The sequence below is a fragment of the Anneissia japonica genome, unplaced genomic scaffold (assembly GCF_011630105.1).
Source record: "Anneissia japonica isolate Jap-2015-1 unplaced genomic scaffold, ASM1163010v1 scaffold284860_len1800451_cov186, whole genome shotgun sequence".
In the NCBI taxonomy this organism is placed as follows: Eukaryota; Metazoa; Echinodermata; class Crinoidea; order Comatulida; family Comatulidae; genus Anneissia; species Anneissia japonica.
The window spans coordinates 1,490,001-1,508,128 of NW_022706010.1; the positions used below are offsets into that span (position 1 = coordinate 1,490,001).

General features: G+C 36.0%; 1 protein-coding gene and 2 long non-coding RNA genes across 4 annotated transcripts in view; all 3 read left to right on the forward strand.

The window, feature by feature from the left end:
* Nucleotides 1–18,128, forward strand: part of LOC117105957 (L-galactose dehydrogenase-like) — a 28,784-nt gene that overhangs the window by 393 nt on the left and 10,263 nt on the right. Inside the window, exons 2-3 of one of the 2 annotated variants that reach the window (XM_033247262.1) lie at nt 11,551–11,865; nt 12,401–12,507. In XM_033247262.1, coding sequence (XP_033103153.1) covers nt 12,453–12,507 — 55 coding nt within the window. In that variant the 5' untranslated portion in view covers nt 11,551–11,865; nt 12,401–12,452. The remainder of the gene's footprint in view (nt 1–11,550; nt 11,866–12,400; nt 12,508–18,128) is intronic. The other variant, XM_033247261.1, reaches the window with a different exon arrangement.
* On the forward strand, nt 4,461–7,185 carry LOC117105959. Its single transcript, XR_004444970.1, has 4 exons — nt 4,461–4,566; nt 5,074–5,242; nt 5,935–6,030; nt 6,277–7,185. It is a non-coding gene; the product is annotated as an uncharacterized LOC117105959 (long non-coding RNA).
* Nucleotides 13,658–18,014, forward strand: LOC117105961. Its single transcript, XR_004444971.1, has 3 exons — nt 13,658–14,127; nt 14,222–14,398; nt 14,945–18,014. It is a non-coding gene; the product is annotated as an uncharacterized LOC117105961 (long non-coding RNA).

The window sequence follows — 18,128 nt, forward strand, 5'->3', positions numbered from 1 at the left end:
TACCTCGATTTTAGGTTCTGTTATCACACATAAAAACGGCCGACATGATATTTTCCGTTGCTAGTATTGACACTTGTGAAATATAATATTTCATAGGAATTATTTCAAATTTGTTTCTGACTGAGATTTTGACACTTAAACAAACATATCTCAGCCTTAATCGAACGAGCGCATTGTGCGAGATACGAAGTAAAAAAATAATCTCATTAGAGAGGGCGCACTTTATTGACTGTATAAAAGTATACATAAAAGCGAGAGTATTCCAGTGGATGCGATCTACAACCTCTGAATTTGCCTAGTAACGATGAATTCGTCCAGAAAATGGTAATATTTTATGAGAAATAGTCTGTATTTCTCATTTTTTTTATTCTTTTGGGTAAACTAAAATTCATGCCAATATTTTTCCATGATTTATAATAATTGGAGTAATGCAAATGAATATTTTCTAAAAAAAGTCATTTTTTTGTGAAATTTTGCCGGGAATGGGGCTTTAATCGGCTCATGTCTCAGCCACAATATTTTGAGGCCAATATTATTTACGAACCCAGTTAAACTTATTTACTAGCCTATTTCAACGTGCTAATTTTTACATTTAGGCGACGCTTGTTGTAGACTGGCATAGTGTTTTCGGAAATAATTTTATATTTTATACACATGCGCAGATCGATTCGCCAGCAGCGAGTCATCGCCAGCAGCAGCAGCGAGTCGCCAGCAGAGAGATGTCACTGCAGCAAAACACTATTGTACACGGCACCAACGCTGTTCTAATATAGACAATGGGTCGTGCTCATATTATTTGTTATATTTTTATTATTCATTATTTTCACTTGACTCGCATAAATAATTTTGTTGGAAGAACATTTTATGCAGTTATACTTCGCAGCACTTCACTTGCAATTTGCAATTTCTAGTTTTATTAAATAAATACATTTGAGTTTCCCCACCACCCTCCCCCACCTACAATTGTTGATTGTTTTTTTTTCTACCATGAGTCAACCATAGAGAAAATAGAATCTGTTCTATTTTCTCTATGATTCAACCAAACATGGTTCAGCCACACACGTTATAGGTTTCTCCTTCTTCCAAAAACTTTTACGCACACTCTGTTACTCTGCAACTTTGAAAGACTAGGCCTACACTAATAATCTATACAGGTATTAGATAGTATAATACATACTCCAAGTATCGAAATGCATGCCATCGTGTTGGGATTCAATATTTCAACATTATGTTATCATTCCTGATGATGACATAATGCCAAAAATGTTTCGTGGCCCAATTTCCAGGCCATGGACCATAGTTTGCAGAACGTCGATGTAAACAACATCTCAATCACTCACAAGGCACAGGCCTAGACTTAGTACAATGTAAAGGAAAGGAAATACCAAAACAAAAATAAAAAAATTAAATATATATTACATTATATGATTTAGGTGAATAATACATAAAAAAAGTAGATATTTGACCAAAGAGAAAACTGTAGGGGTGTAGCCATTAACAAGTGACTTATAAGCTTATGAGTAACGAACATAATTAATTGGTATATTCAGAATAAACAAATACAACAAACAACAAAACTGTAAACTTAATTGGTCATTTAACATGCCAAGTTAGACTTAACACTTGATCTTGTTGCCCATGCCTTTTTAAGATATGACTTACAAAAAATCGTCAGTAATTTTATGGGTGGAATCTGCTAAATAGCTTGACAACATAGGTATGTATGAACTTGGTAAAATGTCCACTTAACATAAGAAATAAAATATCATCATTATCATTTGACTGAAATATATTCCATAAATGAAATAAGCCTGAATTACAAAGATTATTTTTGAGGTTATTAAGTTCCATTGATCGGATTTCTTTTAAGTTTATTACAAGTTAGTAGAAAATGTCTGATGATATCATCATATAGAAGACAATTACCAGTATTAGTCTTATTCCACTGAGTGCAGGTCAACTCGGCCACAGTCAACTCGGCCACAAGTCAACTCGGCCACAAATCAACTCGGCCACAAAAAGTTCGGCTACAGCCAACTCGGCCACAAGTCAACTCGGCCACAAGTCAACTCGGCCACAAATCATTTAATGTAAATCTAAGTTTTTGCATCCTTTTTCTTCAATATATGATTGAAATAAAGTACACAGTATGTTTTAGTAAAACAGGACTACCACACTACCAAAAGAGATTTGAATGCTATTGCCTATGAATTAAAAAGAGTTATTTATTAATGTGTTCGTCTTCTGTTTACTCATAACATTCTACTTCAACAATAATATTAAACAACAATAACGACTATAAATTAGTAATATGTACATTAATAATACTAATTAGTCATTATGACGATAATAAATGTGATAATAACAACAAGAACATTAATAGTAATATTTATTTTAACAAATAGTAATAATACTAGTATGGTAATAATAACAATATTTAAATATCAATTTTAATAACTAATTAGTGATAACGATATTGAAGGTGATAATAGCAATAATACAACAATAATAAATTAAAGAAAATGTTTATTTTTATAATAATAGTAATACTAATTAGTAATAATAATGATACTTATAATACTAGGCCTACTTAGTAATAATAGGGCAATAATATCGATAATAAAGGTGACAACAACAACAATAATATTAATAATATAATAATAATATGAGAAAAATACTAATAAAACGCCAATAACAACAACTGTTTAAATTACTATTATTAAAATTATAATACTAAGAATAATAAATAATAATAATATGAATAATAATAATAAAAAATCGAAAATATGATTTATTATTTATATGGTACTCTAATAATAATAATATCAGCAAAAATTTCAACAATATATAATGTTAATGCTAAGACTAATAATTAATATTAAAACTAATGGTAATAAAAACAACAATAATAATAACAACAATGACAACAATTAGTACAATGTAGTACCAGTAAATGATTTGTGGCCGAGTTGACTTGTGGCCGAGTTGACTTGTGGCCGAGTTGATTTGTGGCCGAGATGACTTGTGGCCGAGTTGACTTGTGGCCGAGTTGACTGTAGCCCAACTTTTTGTGGCCGAGTTGACTTGTGGCCGATCGAGTTAACTTGTGGCCGAGTTGACTTGTGGCCGAGTTGGATCGAATTCATTCCACTTGCTTACTTTACTTTCTAGCTCAAGTGTATTAGACCGCTGGGCCTTGAATTTGTGCTGAGCACCATAGAAATCTGTTTTAACTAGGAGATAATCTTCTAGTTTACAGTAGGTACCTCTTATATTTGCTATGATTTGATACAAACATTATTCAACCATTCATTATTATATATTTTACGATGCATATATTTGAATGAGGTAAACTACATTGTATCACAAGGGATACTAAATGAAAAAACATGGTCAAATCCAGATTTATTTAAAATGATTTCAACAGAACTTAACCATCTCCATCTTATTTTAATATCATTATCATGCATGGAAAAAAAGTGCATTTAGTAGTAGTCTAGGCCAGCGATGTGACTCTAGGTTGATTAACCTGCCAAAATATTTACTTTTTCTTTCATTATGGATATTTTTAATTGTATCCCAGCCCAGATCCCCTAGTACAGCAAGTGATGGTGTGTTTCTTGGTGCTTGGAGTATTTCGACTTTGCCATTTGCAGCTGGATATTTTCTAACTTTTTATAATCACTATCACTATATGCAGAGACCACACATGCATAATTGATTGGTAAAGCAATAGTTTTCCATAGTATGTTTCCATAATATACCCTATTAAAATTGTCTTGGCCGTTTATATGGATTTGATATCCAGTTAGCCTATTTCCCTTTCGTACAACATCACTTACATGAGTACATTCTGATTGATTTTTTGAAATGTTAATGCCTAGGTATTTATATAACTTTCAGCCTCTGTGATGTAGTGATTACTCAGCTTCGAATGCTTCATTTTATTATTAGTTTACCAACAACTACATTGGATTTATCATAGATAAATTCAGTTTCCATTTCTTTGAAAACTGTCCCGCAATATAAAGCATATTTTCTAAGTCGTATTCATCATTTGCTATTAAAGACACTGTGTCTGCAAATTTTCAACGAGTTAATTTCCATATTTCTACCGTTGTTGGGTACTTTACTATACCCAAAACATATATTTGGTACTGCGATTCAGCGCATTAGCCTATAAACAGGTAAAAAGAGACAAATTAACTTGATTTTATTAATTTTAGCGGCCCGCTATAAATCCCATCATGCATCACTCGCGGATTGATAATTTCTGTTGATCTGGATATGCGCCTCTGTTTGTATGAGGAAATACGGAAATCCCCATGCTTTACACGCGACGTTTATAAACACATGGGGTATGGCCTAGCCGTATCAGTTGCAAGATGGAGCAAGGCAAATGCTAGCTCGAAGCGAGGTCATCCTCGATTGACTCTTTACGGATTCTGTTAGGAAAAGAAGAAAAAGTCAACAACGAGATAACTGATGGTATCCGAAGGCATACCACTACCACCAGAAAGAAAGGAAGGCGACGATTCCATGCTGGCTGATAGTTATGGATTTCTGGTAGGTCTTCTCGTTCTGGCCTAGCTTGGTAGGGCGGGATAGGCCCTAGCCTAGGCCTATATAAAAAGGGACTGGGATGATTGCTAAGCGAACCAAGCGCATATCTACATCATACATTATAAGCTTAGGCCTAGCATTCCGTATGTGAAGCATCAACAAGACTAGCCTATTCGAAAGAAGGCTAAAACATTTCAATTTTCTGAAATATGCGCATACATATCTCTAGGCCAAGGCTAGTCCCCTACTCTAATTTCTGCACGGTGATAGGACTTAGCCATATCAAGGCAGGCCTCATTTTAACGTAATTACATATGTTTTGCTTATTAAAATTGCTGTCATATAAAATGTGACGTCAAGTAAAACTGTTGGTACATTTTTATTTCTGATGTTTAGTTGCAATTGCATGTTTAGCTGTTGCTTATGAAACATGTATCCCTACCAAGATTCAGTCATTGCTTCCCACAGCATTATTGTTTTTCAATGTTTTGCCTTTTAATATTTTATAAGGAGACAGTATGGCTCTGATGATGCAAGATCAATCATAGACAATGAAGATGCAAATCCAGACAGGCCTTTACCAGCGGTTTACGAGCAGCAAAAGCATGTGACCGGATATTACTCAGTTATAATTTTTTCAAGAACATTCCGAGATAGAGATACTGTACATACATTTTAGGTAAAGAAATCTAAACATAATTCATAGATGACTTGTTCTGTCATGTAAAAAATTAAAAGTTTAGTGTAAGCTTAGAGGAAAAATATTGATGCTGTATCTAGTAACACCTATTTAACTGTAATGCATACAACTTTTTCAGACACACTGGTATTTTTGTGTGTTACCATAATGTGATATTAACAATATTATATAATATGCATCTCACTTTAAATTAGCTATGGCAATTGCAAATGCGCACAACTGATACATGATTAGAAGAAGTAGATTTCATGAGATATGTGCACACACAATACTGGTTTATTAAATAATATCAATGTTACACCATTATAGCTTTATTGCACATCAAGATCAAATCCTTAAAATCCTATTTAACTGTAATGCATACAACTTTTTCAGACATACTGGTATTTTTGTGTGTTACCATAATGTGATAATGTTTATGCATGTAAATGACAAAGTTTTCAGCGATTGTAATACTATATCAGAATTATTTCATGTTATGTTCCACAACAATCTGTGGTAAAACAAACAATTGTATGAAATTTTTATGAAATGTAACTATCGATCAACAGTGCATAGATCAGATAATCAGGGAACAGTGAAATTTCACTGTTCCCAGATATAATGCATTCTTTTCATTCATTTGCAAACCATATATAGAATAAATTGGATTGATCATTTGTTTTTATTAGCTATACACCTTTTCAAGCATGAAATCATCTTACAGCCTTGGACTTGCAGATGAACTAAGGAAGAGCCCAACGAAGTAATGCAGAGGACAACCCTATGTAAGCATCACTATTTTATGGTTGAGTACTACCCCGTATAATTTTCCCTTGTTAATGAAATATCAACAGAAATAAAACCTGATTCTTTCAATTTATAGTTCTATGTTTTTTTTTTTCAGATCAATACCTCCCACCTAATTGACAAAAGATGAACAAAATATAATGGTGGATAAATTAAACATTAGTTTACCAAATTTCTGTATTACATGCAATAAGTCATGAATATGAATTGTTTTTCTTCATCAGGTACACAAGCGCTTCAACAAAAACTCAGATAACTGGTCTGTAGAAGTGTTAATAGCCAAATGTTGATTAGAGAGATACAGGTTGTGATTATTATTGATAGCGATATCATCTACAGGAAAAATGAAATGAAAGCAAATGATCTCCGATGAGTTCAACAAACCATTGCAAAGGTACACCCACCACCTATGCAGGATTTGGTAAATTTTGAGTGCAGATTTTCAGAACAATGACTGTAAACAAGGCCTAAAATGACTTGTTTTTGTTGTATACTGTATAGCTGGCATGTGCTGCATATGTTTATGGGGAAATAAATTCCGATTTTGAAAAATAGTGTTAGAATATCAGTCCCCGAGTTTTGCTTGTCTGAAGAAGAGTTAAATAATTTGCTAAACAAAAAAGTACTCTTTTAACAGTGGATTATAATGATGAATGTAGAAATGGTTCTGACTGGTAAAACAACAATGAGGCTGAATACTGTATGTAATCAGCTTCCAACTGCTACCTCAGCCTTGATTTGTATAGTTTAACATCAGGTTCGTCCAGGTATCAGAAATACAGTAGATAATGCTGCTCCAAATTCAGAAGTGCAATGTTCAAAGATGAAATGTCAATATGAGAAAAGTAGGCTAGGTCTATACAACACACACTACAGCACCTCCGTCAACAAAGAATGTACAGTATAATACAAAAGGACATCAACAATGTAATGTAAACAAAATATTACTGATTGGTTGATGATTTATTCAGTAGCAACAGACGAACTGGCAATTGTGTCCAACTCTGAACAAAACTTGAACCAAACTGTTATAAAACTATTACTATTGGTTATTAACAATATTATATAATATAAGAAAGTATAATACATACTCCAAGTATTGAAATACACGCCATCGTGTTGGGATTCAATATTTCGACATTAATTATGTCATCATCAGGAAAGAAAAAATTATCCATATTAGCAAGCTTATATGCACTTATACACATCTGCCTCACAGTTTTTAACATGATCAAATATAACACTATCAGATCGTGAAGAATGTTCTTTAAGTCTAGTTATTAAGCACCTATCTGTCTTACCAATATAATCACTATTGCAGCCTGGACATTTAAAATGCATATATTATATAATATGCACCTCAATTTAAATTAGCTATGGCAATTGCAAATGCGCACAACTGATACATGACTAGAAGAAGTAGATTTCATGAGATATGTGCACACACAATACTGGGTTATTAAATAATATCAATGTTACACCATTATAAAATAGCTTAATTGTACATCAAGATCAAATCTATAATATGTATCTGTTGGAGACGGAAATTCATCCCGAATCTTCTAAATGTAAAATGAGGGAATAATCCATCTATACCCCTAAACAGATACTGGTGCCTCTAATAAGTAAGTATAAGTAATAAGTATCTTGACAAGTCGACATAATAAAAATTGTATGTTGTCATGGCGAGATACATTATCTTGACAAGTCGACATAATATAAGTTGTATGTTGTCATGGCAAGATAGATTATCTTGACAAGTCGACATAGTAAAAATTGTATGTTGTCATGGCGAAATAGATTATCTTGACAAGTCGACATAATACAAATCTTGACAAGTCGACATAGTAAAAATTGTATGTTGTCACGGCGAGATAGATTATCTTGGCAAGTCGACATAGTAAAAGTTGTATGTCGCCATGATTGACAACATAAATTATCTTGTCAAGTCGAATGGCACTTAGGTGCTTCCGTATAAACGTTTATGCAATATTATAAAATATGAACTGAAAATATATACTGAATCTTGTCTCTTATTCTAAATTATTACTCCATAAAGCATATATAACAGTACACACATTGTAAATATAGTTATTTAGTTTATAGATGGGATATTAACAGTAAAAAGAAATGCATACACACATTTATTTACTAAATCCACAACACCTGAAGATGGGCCCACCTACATGATTGGTATACTATTTTTTTTATGTTCGTCCATCCATCTGCCCGAATAGCAGTACATTTTTAACTTGCTAAAATCTATAAGCAACTAACTGGTGCGCGGCCGAACCGGACGTCATTCCCTGAACGTTGATGTCTACTGTGAGGTGGCAGACTTCACCGTTTACTGGCCTGGCTGTTGTAAATGTTCCAATAAATAAGTGCCAGCAAATACAATTTTGGCAATTGCTATGCTACACGTCTTAATCCGCAGGAACCAATATTATAATAACGCTATGGCTCCCAATGCTATTTACGACAATCGTAGCTCATGCGCAAAAGCGTCCCTTGTCGCGGGGGAAAATAAACAAGTCTTGAACTAAGCAAACCGCGATGCAAATCTAGCCTAGGCCTATCTCTAGGCCCAGAGAAAGGCCCACAGGCTTGGTAGATGCCAGTCTATGCAGCAGGGTAGCTAGGAGTGAACAACATACATGTACGCAGCTAGGAATAGCGTACGCCTACATTCATACTTTTTTATAACAGCTCCCTGGTCTGGGGTGGCAGTATAAAAAAATGAATTTCAATTTTGTAAAACACAAAAATTAATTATGTGTAGCCTAGGGCCTATTTAGCCCCCACTATATACCAACTGTTAACCACCAGGAACTGGGGGACTGTATGCAGTGGCGGCGGGTGCTTAAGCCCCCCATTGGTTTGGTCAACCACTCCATCGGCCAAAGCTCGTCAGGCAGTTCGACCAACAACAAAAAAAGAGGCCTAGTTTTTGCATCCCAACCATTTCCGACTATCTAGAAGTCCTAATTTTTTTTAAAATCCTGTTTTGGGAGAAGGGGACACCCCACTCCCAGCTCGGGCCTTCGGCCCTCAGATAGCACTTCGTACTATAGTTACACCCATAATACTTATGCCCCCCAGTCGGACATCTTAGCGCGCCCCCCCCCCTCATAAATTATATCCTAGAGCCGCCACTGACCGTAAGCCGAGTCAGTTATTAGGCAAGATGCCATAATAGTTGATGGGGGAGTGTGAATTGGAGCCTTCTATTTTGAAGCAACTGTTTGTGCAATGATTGCCAACCAGTGTTCAACTAATACTAGCCTCCACGAGAGATGACATGGCGATTAATGACTTAGCAGCGTTGGCGGACAGAATTTTGGAGGTCGCTCCACCGCCTACGACTATTGCGACATTGTCACCCGTCTCAGATGGTGGTTTAACCGGTAAGGTTTTGGACGTACTGTAGCTTCGTCTCCCCCTCCCACGGTTGCACTAGTTTCGGCCCCTCGCCCTAGTTCCTGTGGTATACCCTGTTGAAGGCCCCTATGAAATTCAGCAACTGCGCGATGAAGTGAGTAAACTAACTTCTCTTGTAGCCTCACTTACCCACCAGGTTCGGAGTAGGAGCAATAGTCGGCAACGACAATCACATACTCCATCCCCATGCCTGGTGCATATCCTTTGTTGGTATCATGCTCGCTTTAGCGAGGCTGCGCGCAGCTGCCGTTCCCCCTGCTCATTCAAACCTTCAGGAAACGCCAAGGCCAGCAAATAGATGCGACGACTTCGACTGGCATTTTGGAGGAAAGTTACCTATTTCATGTTTTTGGCAATTATCACGCATTATCATGCTCTACTATTGATTATGCAGTGATGGCCAATGCACAGCAGATGGATGGAGAATTGCAGGAGCAAAGTGTTAATCCTGTGTTCCAACACCTACAGGAGAGAGTACTATTGTGTGTGACATGACTACAGGACACCCTTGCCCTTTTGTCCCTAAGAGTATGCGTCGCACGGTTTTTAATGTATTACATTCATTGTCCCATCCTGGTGTTCGGGCTACCTTGAAATTAGTTAGTAACAGTTTCGTGTGACCTGGTATGAACAAGGATGTCCGTCAGTGGGAGAAATCATGTTTGCAGTGCCAGAGGTGTAAGGTGCATCGACATTCCATAACCCCTTTAGGTACATTCAGTTCCCCAGACGTTTGAACATGTCCATATTGATCTCGTCGGACCCCTTCCCTCTTCTGAGGGATTTACATACCTTCTAACATGCATCGCCAACATTACAGCCGAGACGGTTGCTAAAGCCTTTGTTTCCACTTGGGTTTCACGGTTTGGGTTCCATCAACACCCACTACCGATTGAGGTAGGCAGTTCGAATCTGCCTTATTTAATTCTTTAGTTGGTTTGTTAGGAACTCGGCGCATACGCACCAACGCTTATCACCCCATAGCAAACAGATTAGTGGAGCGGACCCACCATTAGTTGAAGGTGTCATTAAAGGCCCAAGACGCAGTATGTGGACCTACCTTTGGTTATGCTTGGTCTTCGTACTATTATTAAGAAAGATTTAGGTTGCTCGCCAGCAGAGCTTGTGTATGGTGGTTCGTTAGCTTTGCAGGGTTTGTTTCGCCTTCTCCACATTCAGGTGACTTAAATCCTGCCGACTATGCTGACAGAGTTAATCAGATTTTCCAGCATGTGGCATGTACTCCCACAAGGGTCCACCTGCAGCCCTCGCAGTTGCATAAGGATTTGTCTTCTTGCTCCCATGTTTTTGTCCGTGTTGTTGACCAGGTACGTACACCACTGCAGCCCCCTTATCGTGGTCCATTTCCAGTTTTGAAGCGCGGCGACAAGCATTTCATTTCGGATCTCAATGGCCGTCGGGACACTGTCAGTATAGATCGTCTTTGAGTACTGTAGCCTATTTAGATACAGACTTTGAGATGAGTACGCCCCTACCCCATCATTTTCACTTATTCCCTAACGGTCCGTACCTCTTGTAGAACGCAGATTGGTAAGTGTATTTATTACAAACACTCTTTACCACAGTCTCACACTTACAGCGCTTAAAAGTATGAACTATGTAAAAAGGTGTGTTTTAAGAAGAAATTTGAATTTAGAAAGAGTTGGATCATAACGAATGACAGTGGGAAGAAGTTGGTTCCAAAGAAAGGTGAAAATGCATAAAAGCTTTTGGGGACAGATGTTAAATTTGTTTTTGGTGTATATAGCACAGCATATGTTTTGTGTCATACATTCTTTAACTTGCAAACAGATCTCTTGCTTGTGTGGGCTCCTAGGATTAAAACTTAAATACAGCTGGGTGTCGTCAGCATATACATGGTATTTGACACTGTGTCTACTAATAGTATCACCAATAGGCTTAGTGGAAAATGAGAACAATTTGTGTCCAACACAGAATCCTTGAGGTACACCAAATTCTTGAGATACGCAAAATTCAAGATCACTACAATCAGAAAATTCATTAATAATTTTGATTTTACTGCGTCTGTCTTGAAGGTAGGACAAATTACACAGCCTGTCAACCAACATAGAGTGATCTATTGTATAGTATCAACACCCAGCAATCATCGGCCAGCAACCAGATTCTATGGAGAACGTAACACCAAGACTAAGGGATTGGTTTTGATTAATGACAATCCATTCAAGGCGGCCATCGACAATCAGCAGACAGCGTTGTGTCACCTTTACAGGGAGCGGAGTTGGATTTGTTGGTCGACTGCCGTAGGACAGTGTGTGCCCGCAGCTTAAAGCTACGTTAACACCAAAGCCTGGATCTGGTCTGGTGCCCGGACAGAAAATTTTATAAAATGGGTGAAGTGGAAAGAATAGAACCGTTCACATTAAATTCGTACGATCTCCAATATCTGGACTCCGGATTTGGAGAGATGAAGCTGAGAGCCATTTGTATCATAAAATCGTACATTTTTTTGTTAGACCAATCAGCAACGAGCATGAATGACCTCTCTAAATGTTTTCTGTGCATGACGTGAACACATCGTTCAAAAAAACCTAACAACTCACGATTTTTTGTCCACTTATACTAATTTGATACTGCAGTTTGTCCTATCCAAATAATATAACAAATTAATCAACCATGTAACAATAGACTGCCTAAAGTTTTTGGTGGTCATTGCATCACTTATTTGAGAGCAGAATTGTTGTATTTGTAGTACCGTACTAAAATAGTACCTTTATGTCACCTATCTGATCTGCTGCAACGTTGGTATTTTTAGTCCTTAAATTTATAGTATGATGATGTCAAAGAAATTTAGGTAATCTGGACAGAGGTTTAGAAATACTTTATGTGAATCTAAATATCATTATTTAAATTTATTTTGTTCAACAGTTTACCATCCACATATGTAGATGGATTCCATAACAAGGAGGCAGTTCAGCAGATGACATACCGTCCTCTTGGAGAAACAGGCTTAAATGTTTCCTACATAAGCTTCGGTAAGTACAGTAAACTAGAAATATGGCAGTTCCACCAGCGGCAGTGCATGTGTGGGTGCAGGTCCCCATCAGAAGCCATTTTGACATGTACAGTCGTCAGCACGGGCGTCGCGTGTCAGAACAGCTTAAAGATCCAATGAAATGAGAATGTACAATTTAAAAAAGAAATTGGTGGAGACATAGAATAAACCTGACAACAAGTTTTCTCTTTAGAATGCGTTATTATTTTAATAACACGATTTTAAGTTCACCAATAGTACTAAAAAATAGCTGCTAAGACCTGCCCCTTGGCAGCCTCCTTTCGTGTTGCAATTATGTGACGTCATTTGAGTAACACAAAACGATAGCTCTCCTTTCACGCTTGACCACCTAACGATTGTTTTCATTCATCGCGCCACCGCCAAGTCACAACACAACAAAGCCTCAACATTTTTTTAATGTTTTAAGTGTGGCAATAATGCCTTGTGTTGCTGCAAAGAGCAGCAACAATCACTTTGATCCTGTAAGTCTGCACACTTTCCAAAAAATGATGAAATTTGAAAACGTTGGACCGCTGCGGTTTCCCAAACTAGGAAGAATTTCTCTCCGTCAGACCTTTCCGTGGGGTTGGGTGTTACTGGGAAACATTACAGAACCCTAAAAGAAGGGGATAATTCCATCAATTTTCCCAAAGCAAGCCCGACCTGGAATTTTTACACAAAAACCTGCAAAGGAGAGGAAATCAGGAGCATTCGAAAAGAGAGATTGAGCAAGGGTAAGTAACTTGAGTTGTCGTGACGGTCGTCATCTCATGTTATTTTTTGTGTGTCTGGAAAGCCCGGTCTAGACCCTAGGCCCCATAGGCCTATTTTATTTAAGTTTTTAAACTAATATTGACATCATACCCAGACATAATGCTACTACTACTGCTACTACTACTACTAGGCCCCATATGCCTAGGCATGTATCGCTGAATTCTAAGGCGCTTCTTGCTGTCTAACAACTAGGCCTAGCCTGGGGCCTAGGCTAGCCAAGCACTACAGAATGGGTGTCGGTCCAATAGGCAATACTGTAGTATGCTTCCTTGAGCCTTTCGGACCTCTATTCGGCCTGGGTCTAGGCCTAGCTAGTACAAGGCTAGCTAGGTCTAGGCCTCGCCCCAGATGCGTAATTTACCGTTTCTGCTGGTGACCAAGGCTATTTCATCAACCATTCATAAAATTTCGTTTATAATGCATAGTGGATGATGAATACTAATTGAATAATAATTTGTAAAGTAGAATTTTATCCAAGTCAAATAATTATTCAATGCCATTTTAGATTCTGCTTAGGCAAGTTTGACTTCATGTACAAACTAGTATAACAGACGGTTGATTTGCTAATTTCTTTCAATTTTAGCAATAAAGAAGAAATTGTTGAAAGCTGTAGCCCAGCGATCCTGCTCAGATCTGAAGCAATGGATACCAAGCATTGTGAAGCATTTATATTGGAGTGCAACATCGAATGACACAGGGAATGGGGACATGATGTTGTCCAAGTGGTTGCCGGTCAGTCCTCATATACTCAACATCCACACAGGACATGGCGATTTATTTCCCAGGTGCTTGCATCCGGATATAAGAAGGGCATGGCTTCCTGAAGGTATGTGATGTGTTTTTTGCTATGTGAAATGTGTTGTCCTGTAATAATTTTTTTAGTAATCTGATTTTAACACTTGAAAATTTGTTAATTGCAGGTAGCACAGCAGCAAATTCCTTGAAGGAAATCATTGAGAACCGGAGACATACAAATGACAACAAGATGCTAAGCGAGACATACTGTAACAAACATCAAAATTAGAGGCGTTTCATTCACTCCTCAATCAGATTGCCCCAAAATTACACAACTATTGTTTCAATTTGCAACTATGCCGGTAAGTTTTTATTTTAGTCAGAACAAGTCACTCCACTTTTGTACATGTACAAAAACCCATCAATTTATAGAAACAAGAGACCAGCCAAAAACTAAGTATTGTGATGCCACTTCTTTTTCCCTATGCTTGTAATGCTTAATATCTTCTATTGTTTCATTAAAATAAACATCATACTGCACAAATATGTTAATTGCACTTTAGATTTGTCTGAGGCTGGTTTGATTGAATACATGTCATATGTTGTTGTTATAATTGGGTTTCATTATTTTGGTACACACCAAAATACACTATCCTAAAACAAAATTAGAATGATTATTTATATCGCTGCTCTCCACTATAATAAAAATGGTTTATGAGACCAGGCAGAAACTGCTGATGTGAGAGGCAAGTTTCCGAAATTCAAGAAATGCGAATCAGTTGAGGCCAATATTGGTAGCGCCAACATACAGTAAGTACAGTAGTAATGTATGAAATTTAACATTTGGTAGTTAAATGCGGTGTATATTTTAACTGTTGCTGACCTGTTTTTGAATCCTATTTTTTCAGCCTATGTTGACCGGCTTTTTGATACTGTTCTGGAACAGATTAATTCGGTACGAAGCCAGCAGACATGCCAGTACCACCACTGTTATGCGGCAGTTTTGACCACCCCAACAAGGCAGACACACTCAAACAACACAAAAACAGGTTTCATATACAATAGTGAACAATTTATTAACACCATGCTCTTATGCAATATGTAGTGTATTTTTAAACAATGGGATATTTGAACCCAACATGACTAAGATTAAAAGTGATGATAAGTGCCTAAAAATGGTTACAAAAACATGAAGAAATAATGACAAAATGATTATTATTTAGTTTCGTTAAATATTTCAATCACTCTGAGTTTCTTTCCTATTCTTCCTTCTAAAGTTATTCTTATTTTTTCATAATTTAACGGACTACTTATAAGTTATACAACATTATTAGGCTTAGCTTATTTTCTACACTTTTTTTTAATTACTTTTTAAGGCCTATTTTGTATATTGTGTCTGTATTTAACATATATTTGGATATTTAAATCAACATAAGATTCCGATTGGAAAGCTTGTTAAATTTTTTTAATGGTGCAGGCTGCCAGTATGGCATGGTTGGCTCTACCCATATATCCATGTGTCCATCTCATGAAATTTTTATAACTTGCATGTCTGTATTTTCTAGAAAATATTAAAAAAAATAATAATTTAAGTCTTTTTTTCTCAACAATAATAATAACTAAAATCTTGCATATAAATGAAATGTATGAAAAGTAAATACTATGAATATGTAAAAAAACTATGATATGTCTTCTAATCCCAAAAGATTTTGGGGGTGGATTAAAACTGCCTACCGCAATAAGGTCAAAGCTCCTATGATCAACAATAATGACAAAAAAAGTTATTTTACCTATAGATAAGGCCAATCTTTTTAATCAATATTTCAGTTCTGTTTTTAATAACGAACACGTTCACACATATCCCGATTTTCCTGATTACCCTATCGACAACTTAACATATTTTAACATTGACATTAAAGAAATTGAAATATTATTACGCAATATTGATACTAAGAAATCCTCTGGCATTAATGAAATTAATAACAGTGTCCTTAAAGCTGCCTCCTTCCCCTTTCACAACCACTCTATAATATTTTTAACCAGGCACTACATGAAGGTTCTTTCCCACTATGTTGGAAAAAGGCTAATGTATGTCCTGTTTATAAGGGGGGTAGAAAAAATAAAGTTTCAAATTATCGTCCCATTTCACTTTTACCGACCATATCAAAAATATTTGAACGTCTAATTCATAATTCCATTTCAAACCACGTTTCACCTGTTCTTTCTAGGGCCCAACACGGTTTTACCCCCACCGTTCCTGTTCTACGAATATCACAACTCTTTTAAGTACAGCATATAAAGCCATTGAATGCCGCTCCCAGTGTGACGTAATATATACCGATTTTGCTAAAGCGTTCGATAAGGTCAATCACGAATTACTTATTTACAAACTTACAATATTTGGTATATCTGGTAATTTGTTATAAACTCCTTGTCAGTTATCTTAGTGAGTGTGAGCAACGGGTAACTTTGGAAGGAGCTTTTTCCACCTGGCTCCCCGTTAAATCTCTAGTTCCACAAGGAACCATCTTAGGCCCTCTACTTTTTAACCTATTCATAAATGATCTCCTGTTAAATCTAAGCTCACAATGCTTAATATATGCCGATGACTTGAAGCTCATTCGACAAATCAACACTCTTGAAGATTCCCATCAGTTACAGAAAGATCTTGATGCTTTCTGTAAGTGGTGTGAAACTTGGGGTATGGTTATTAGTAAAAAAAAAAAATGTAAAATTTTAAACATTAGCATTAAAAAAACTAATATTATATTCCCATAGAGTATAAACAACCATGCACTCGATAATGTTGAATTTCACAAAGATCTGGGTGTTGTTCTTGATAATAATTGAATTTTAATCGCCATATCAAATACATTAGTAGTAATGGTAATAGAATGTTGGGCCTCGTTAAACGGAATTGCTGGAAATTAAGGAATCCTAAAACGTTGATTTGTCTTTATACGTCTTTGGTTAGGCCTCAATTAGAAAATTGTACAATTATGTTTAATGGATTATGTAAAAGTCAAGCTCAAAAATTAGAAATTGTGCAACAGACATTTTTGAAATTTGTTTGTAAATCGTGTAATGTCAATCGTAATACTATTAACTTACCCAGCTTAAGTCAACGTAGGAGTTACTTGGACTGTATATTTCTTTTTAAATGCATGAAGGGATTATTTGGTCCTCACCTTCTTTCTTTATATGGTTTTTCTGTTAAAAGTAAACATTCTCATCAAGCCTCGGTCAACTTATTCCATATTCCATTTTCCCGAACCAATATTTTTAAAAACGGATTTATTTGTAGATTATCTAAAATTTTTAACTCACTTATTCTGTTAGATCCGACAATTGATATGTTTTTTTAATAGTTTGAATATTTTTAAGTATAAAATTAAGAAATGTCTTGTATAAGTGTTCATGATGTTTTCCGTACGGTGTTTATTGTGTTTTATGTATTCCATTCTGTAAGTGGCGGACTCCCCGCTGTCGAATGTGAATTAAAATAAAATAAAATAAAGTATATTTCACACATCTAGTGGCTCGGAATTGTGTATGAATCCCAGGTTGACTATCTGATATGGTACTGTCTTGTGCTATAAAAAAAATAAAAAAGTAACAATTATGACAGTCAAACTTTGTCTATTGGCTTTGAAATTAAAATTGTTTGAATGTAGTTATTTTTTAATATCTGAATGGAAATAACGAACATATGTATGGTATTAAGAGTTTGAATAAATTCATTTTCTTTCCCTTACTGCTTGCAACTTGCAATGTCCAAACATTTAGACAAATGGGCTCTAATCCTGGATGGTCCGTAATACAACCGAGGGCACCTGTCGCCGCCTCATCTCTTTCAAATGTTTCATTAATTGCAACAATTTCTTTGCAACGCAGACGTTCTTCATAAGATTGCATATGTGTACAGTTGCCACATTTACACCTATATAAAACAAAATGCAAATGCGATTACTATATTAAATGAATGGCTTATCGAAATATGAAACAAATAGTATACAGTACCCACAAATCCCAAAAAAAAAAAAATGTAAGGAAGAGATTACAATTTTAACTATATCAAGAGCAGTATATATA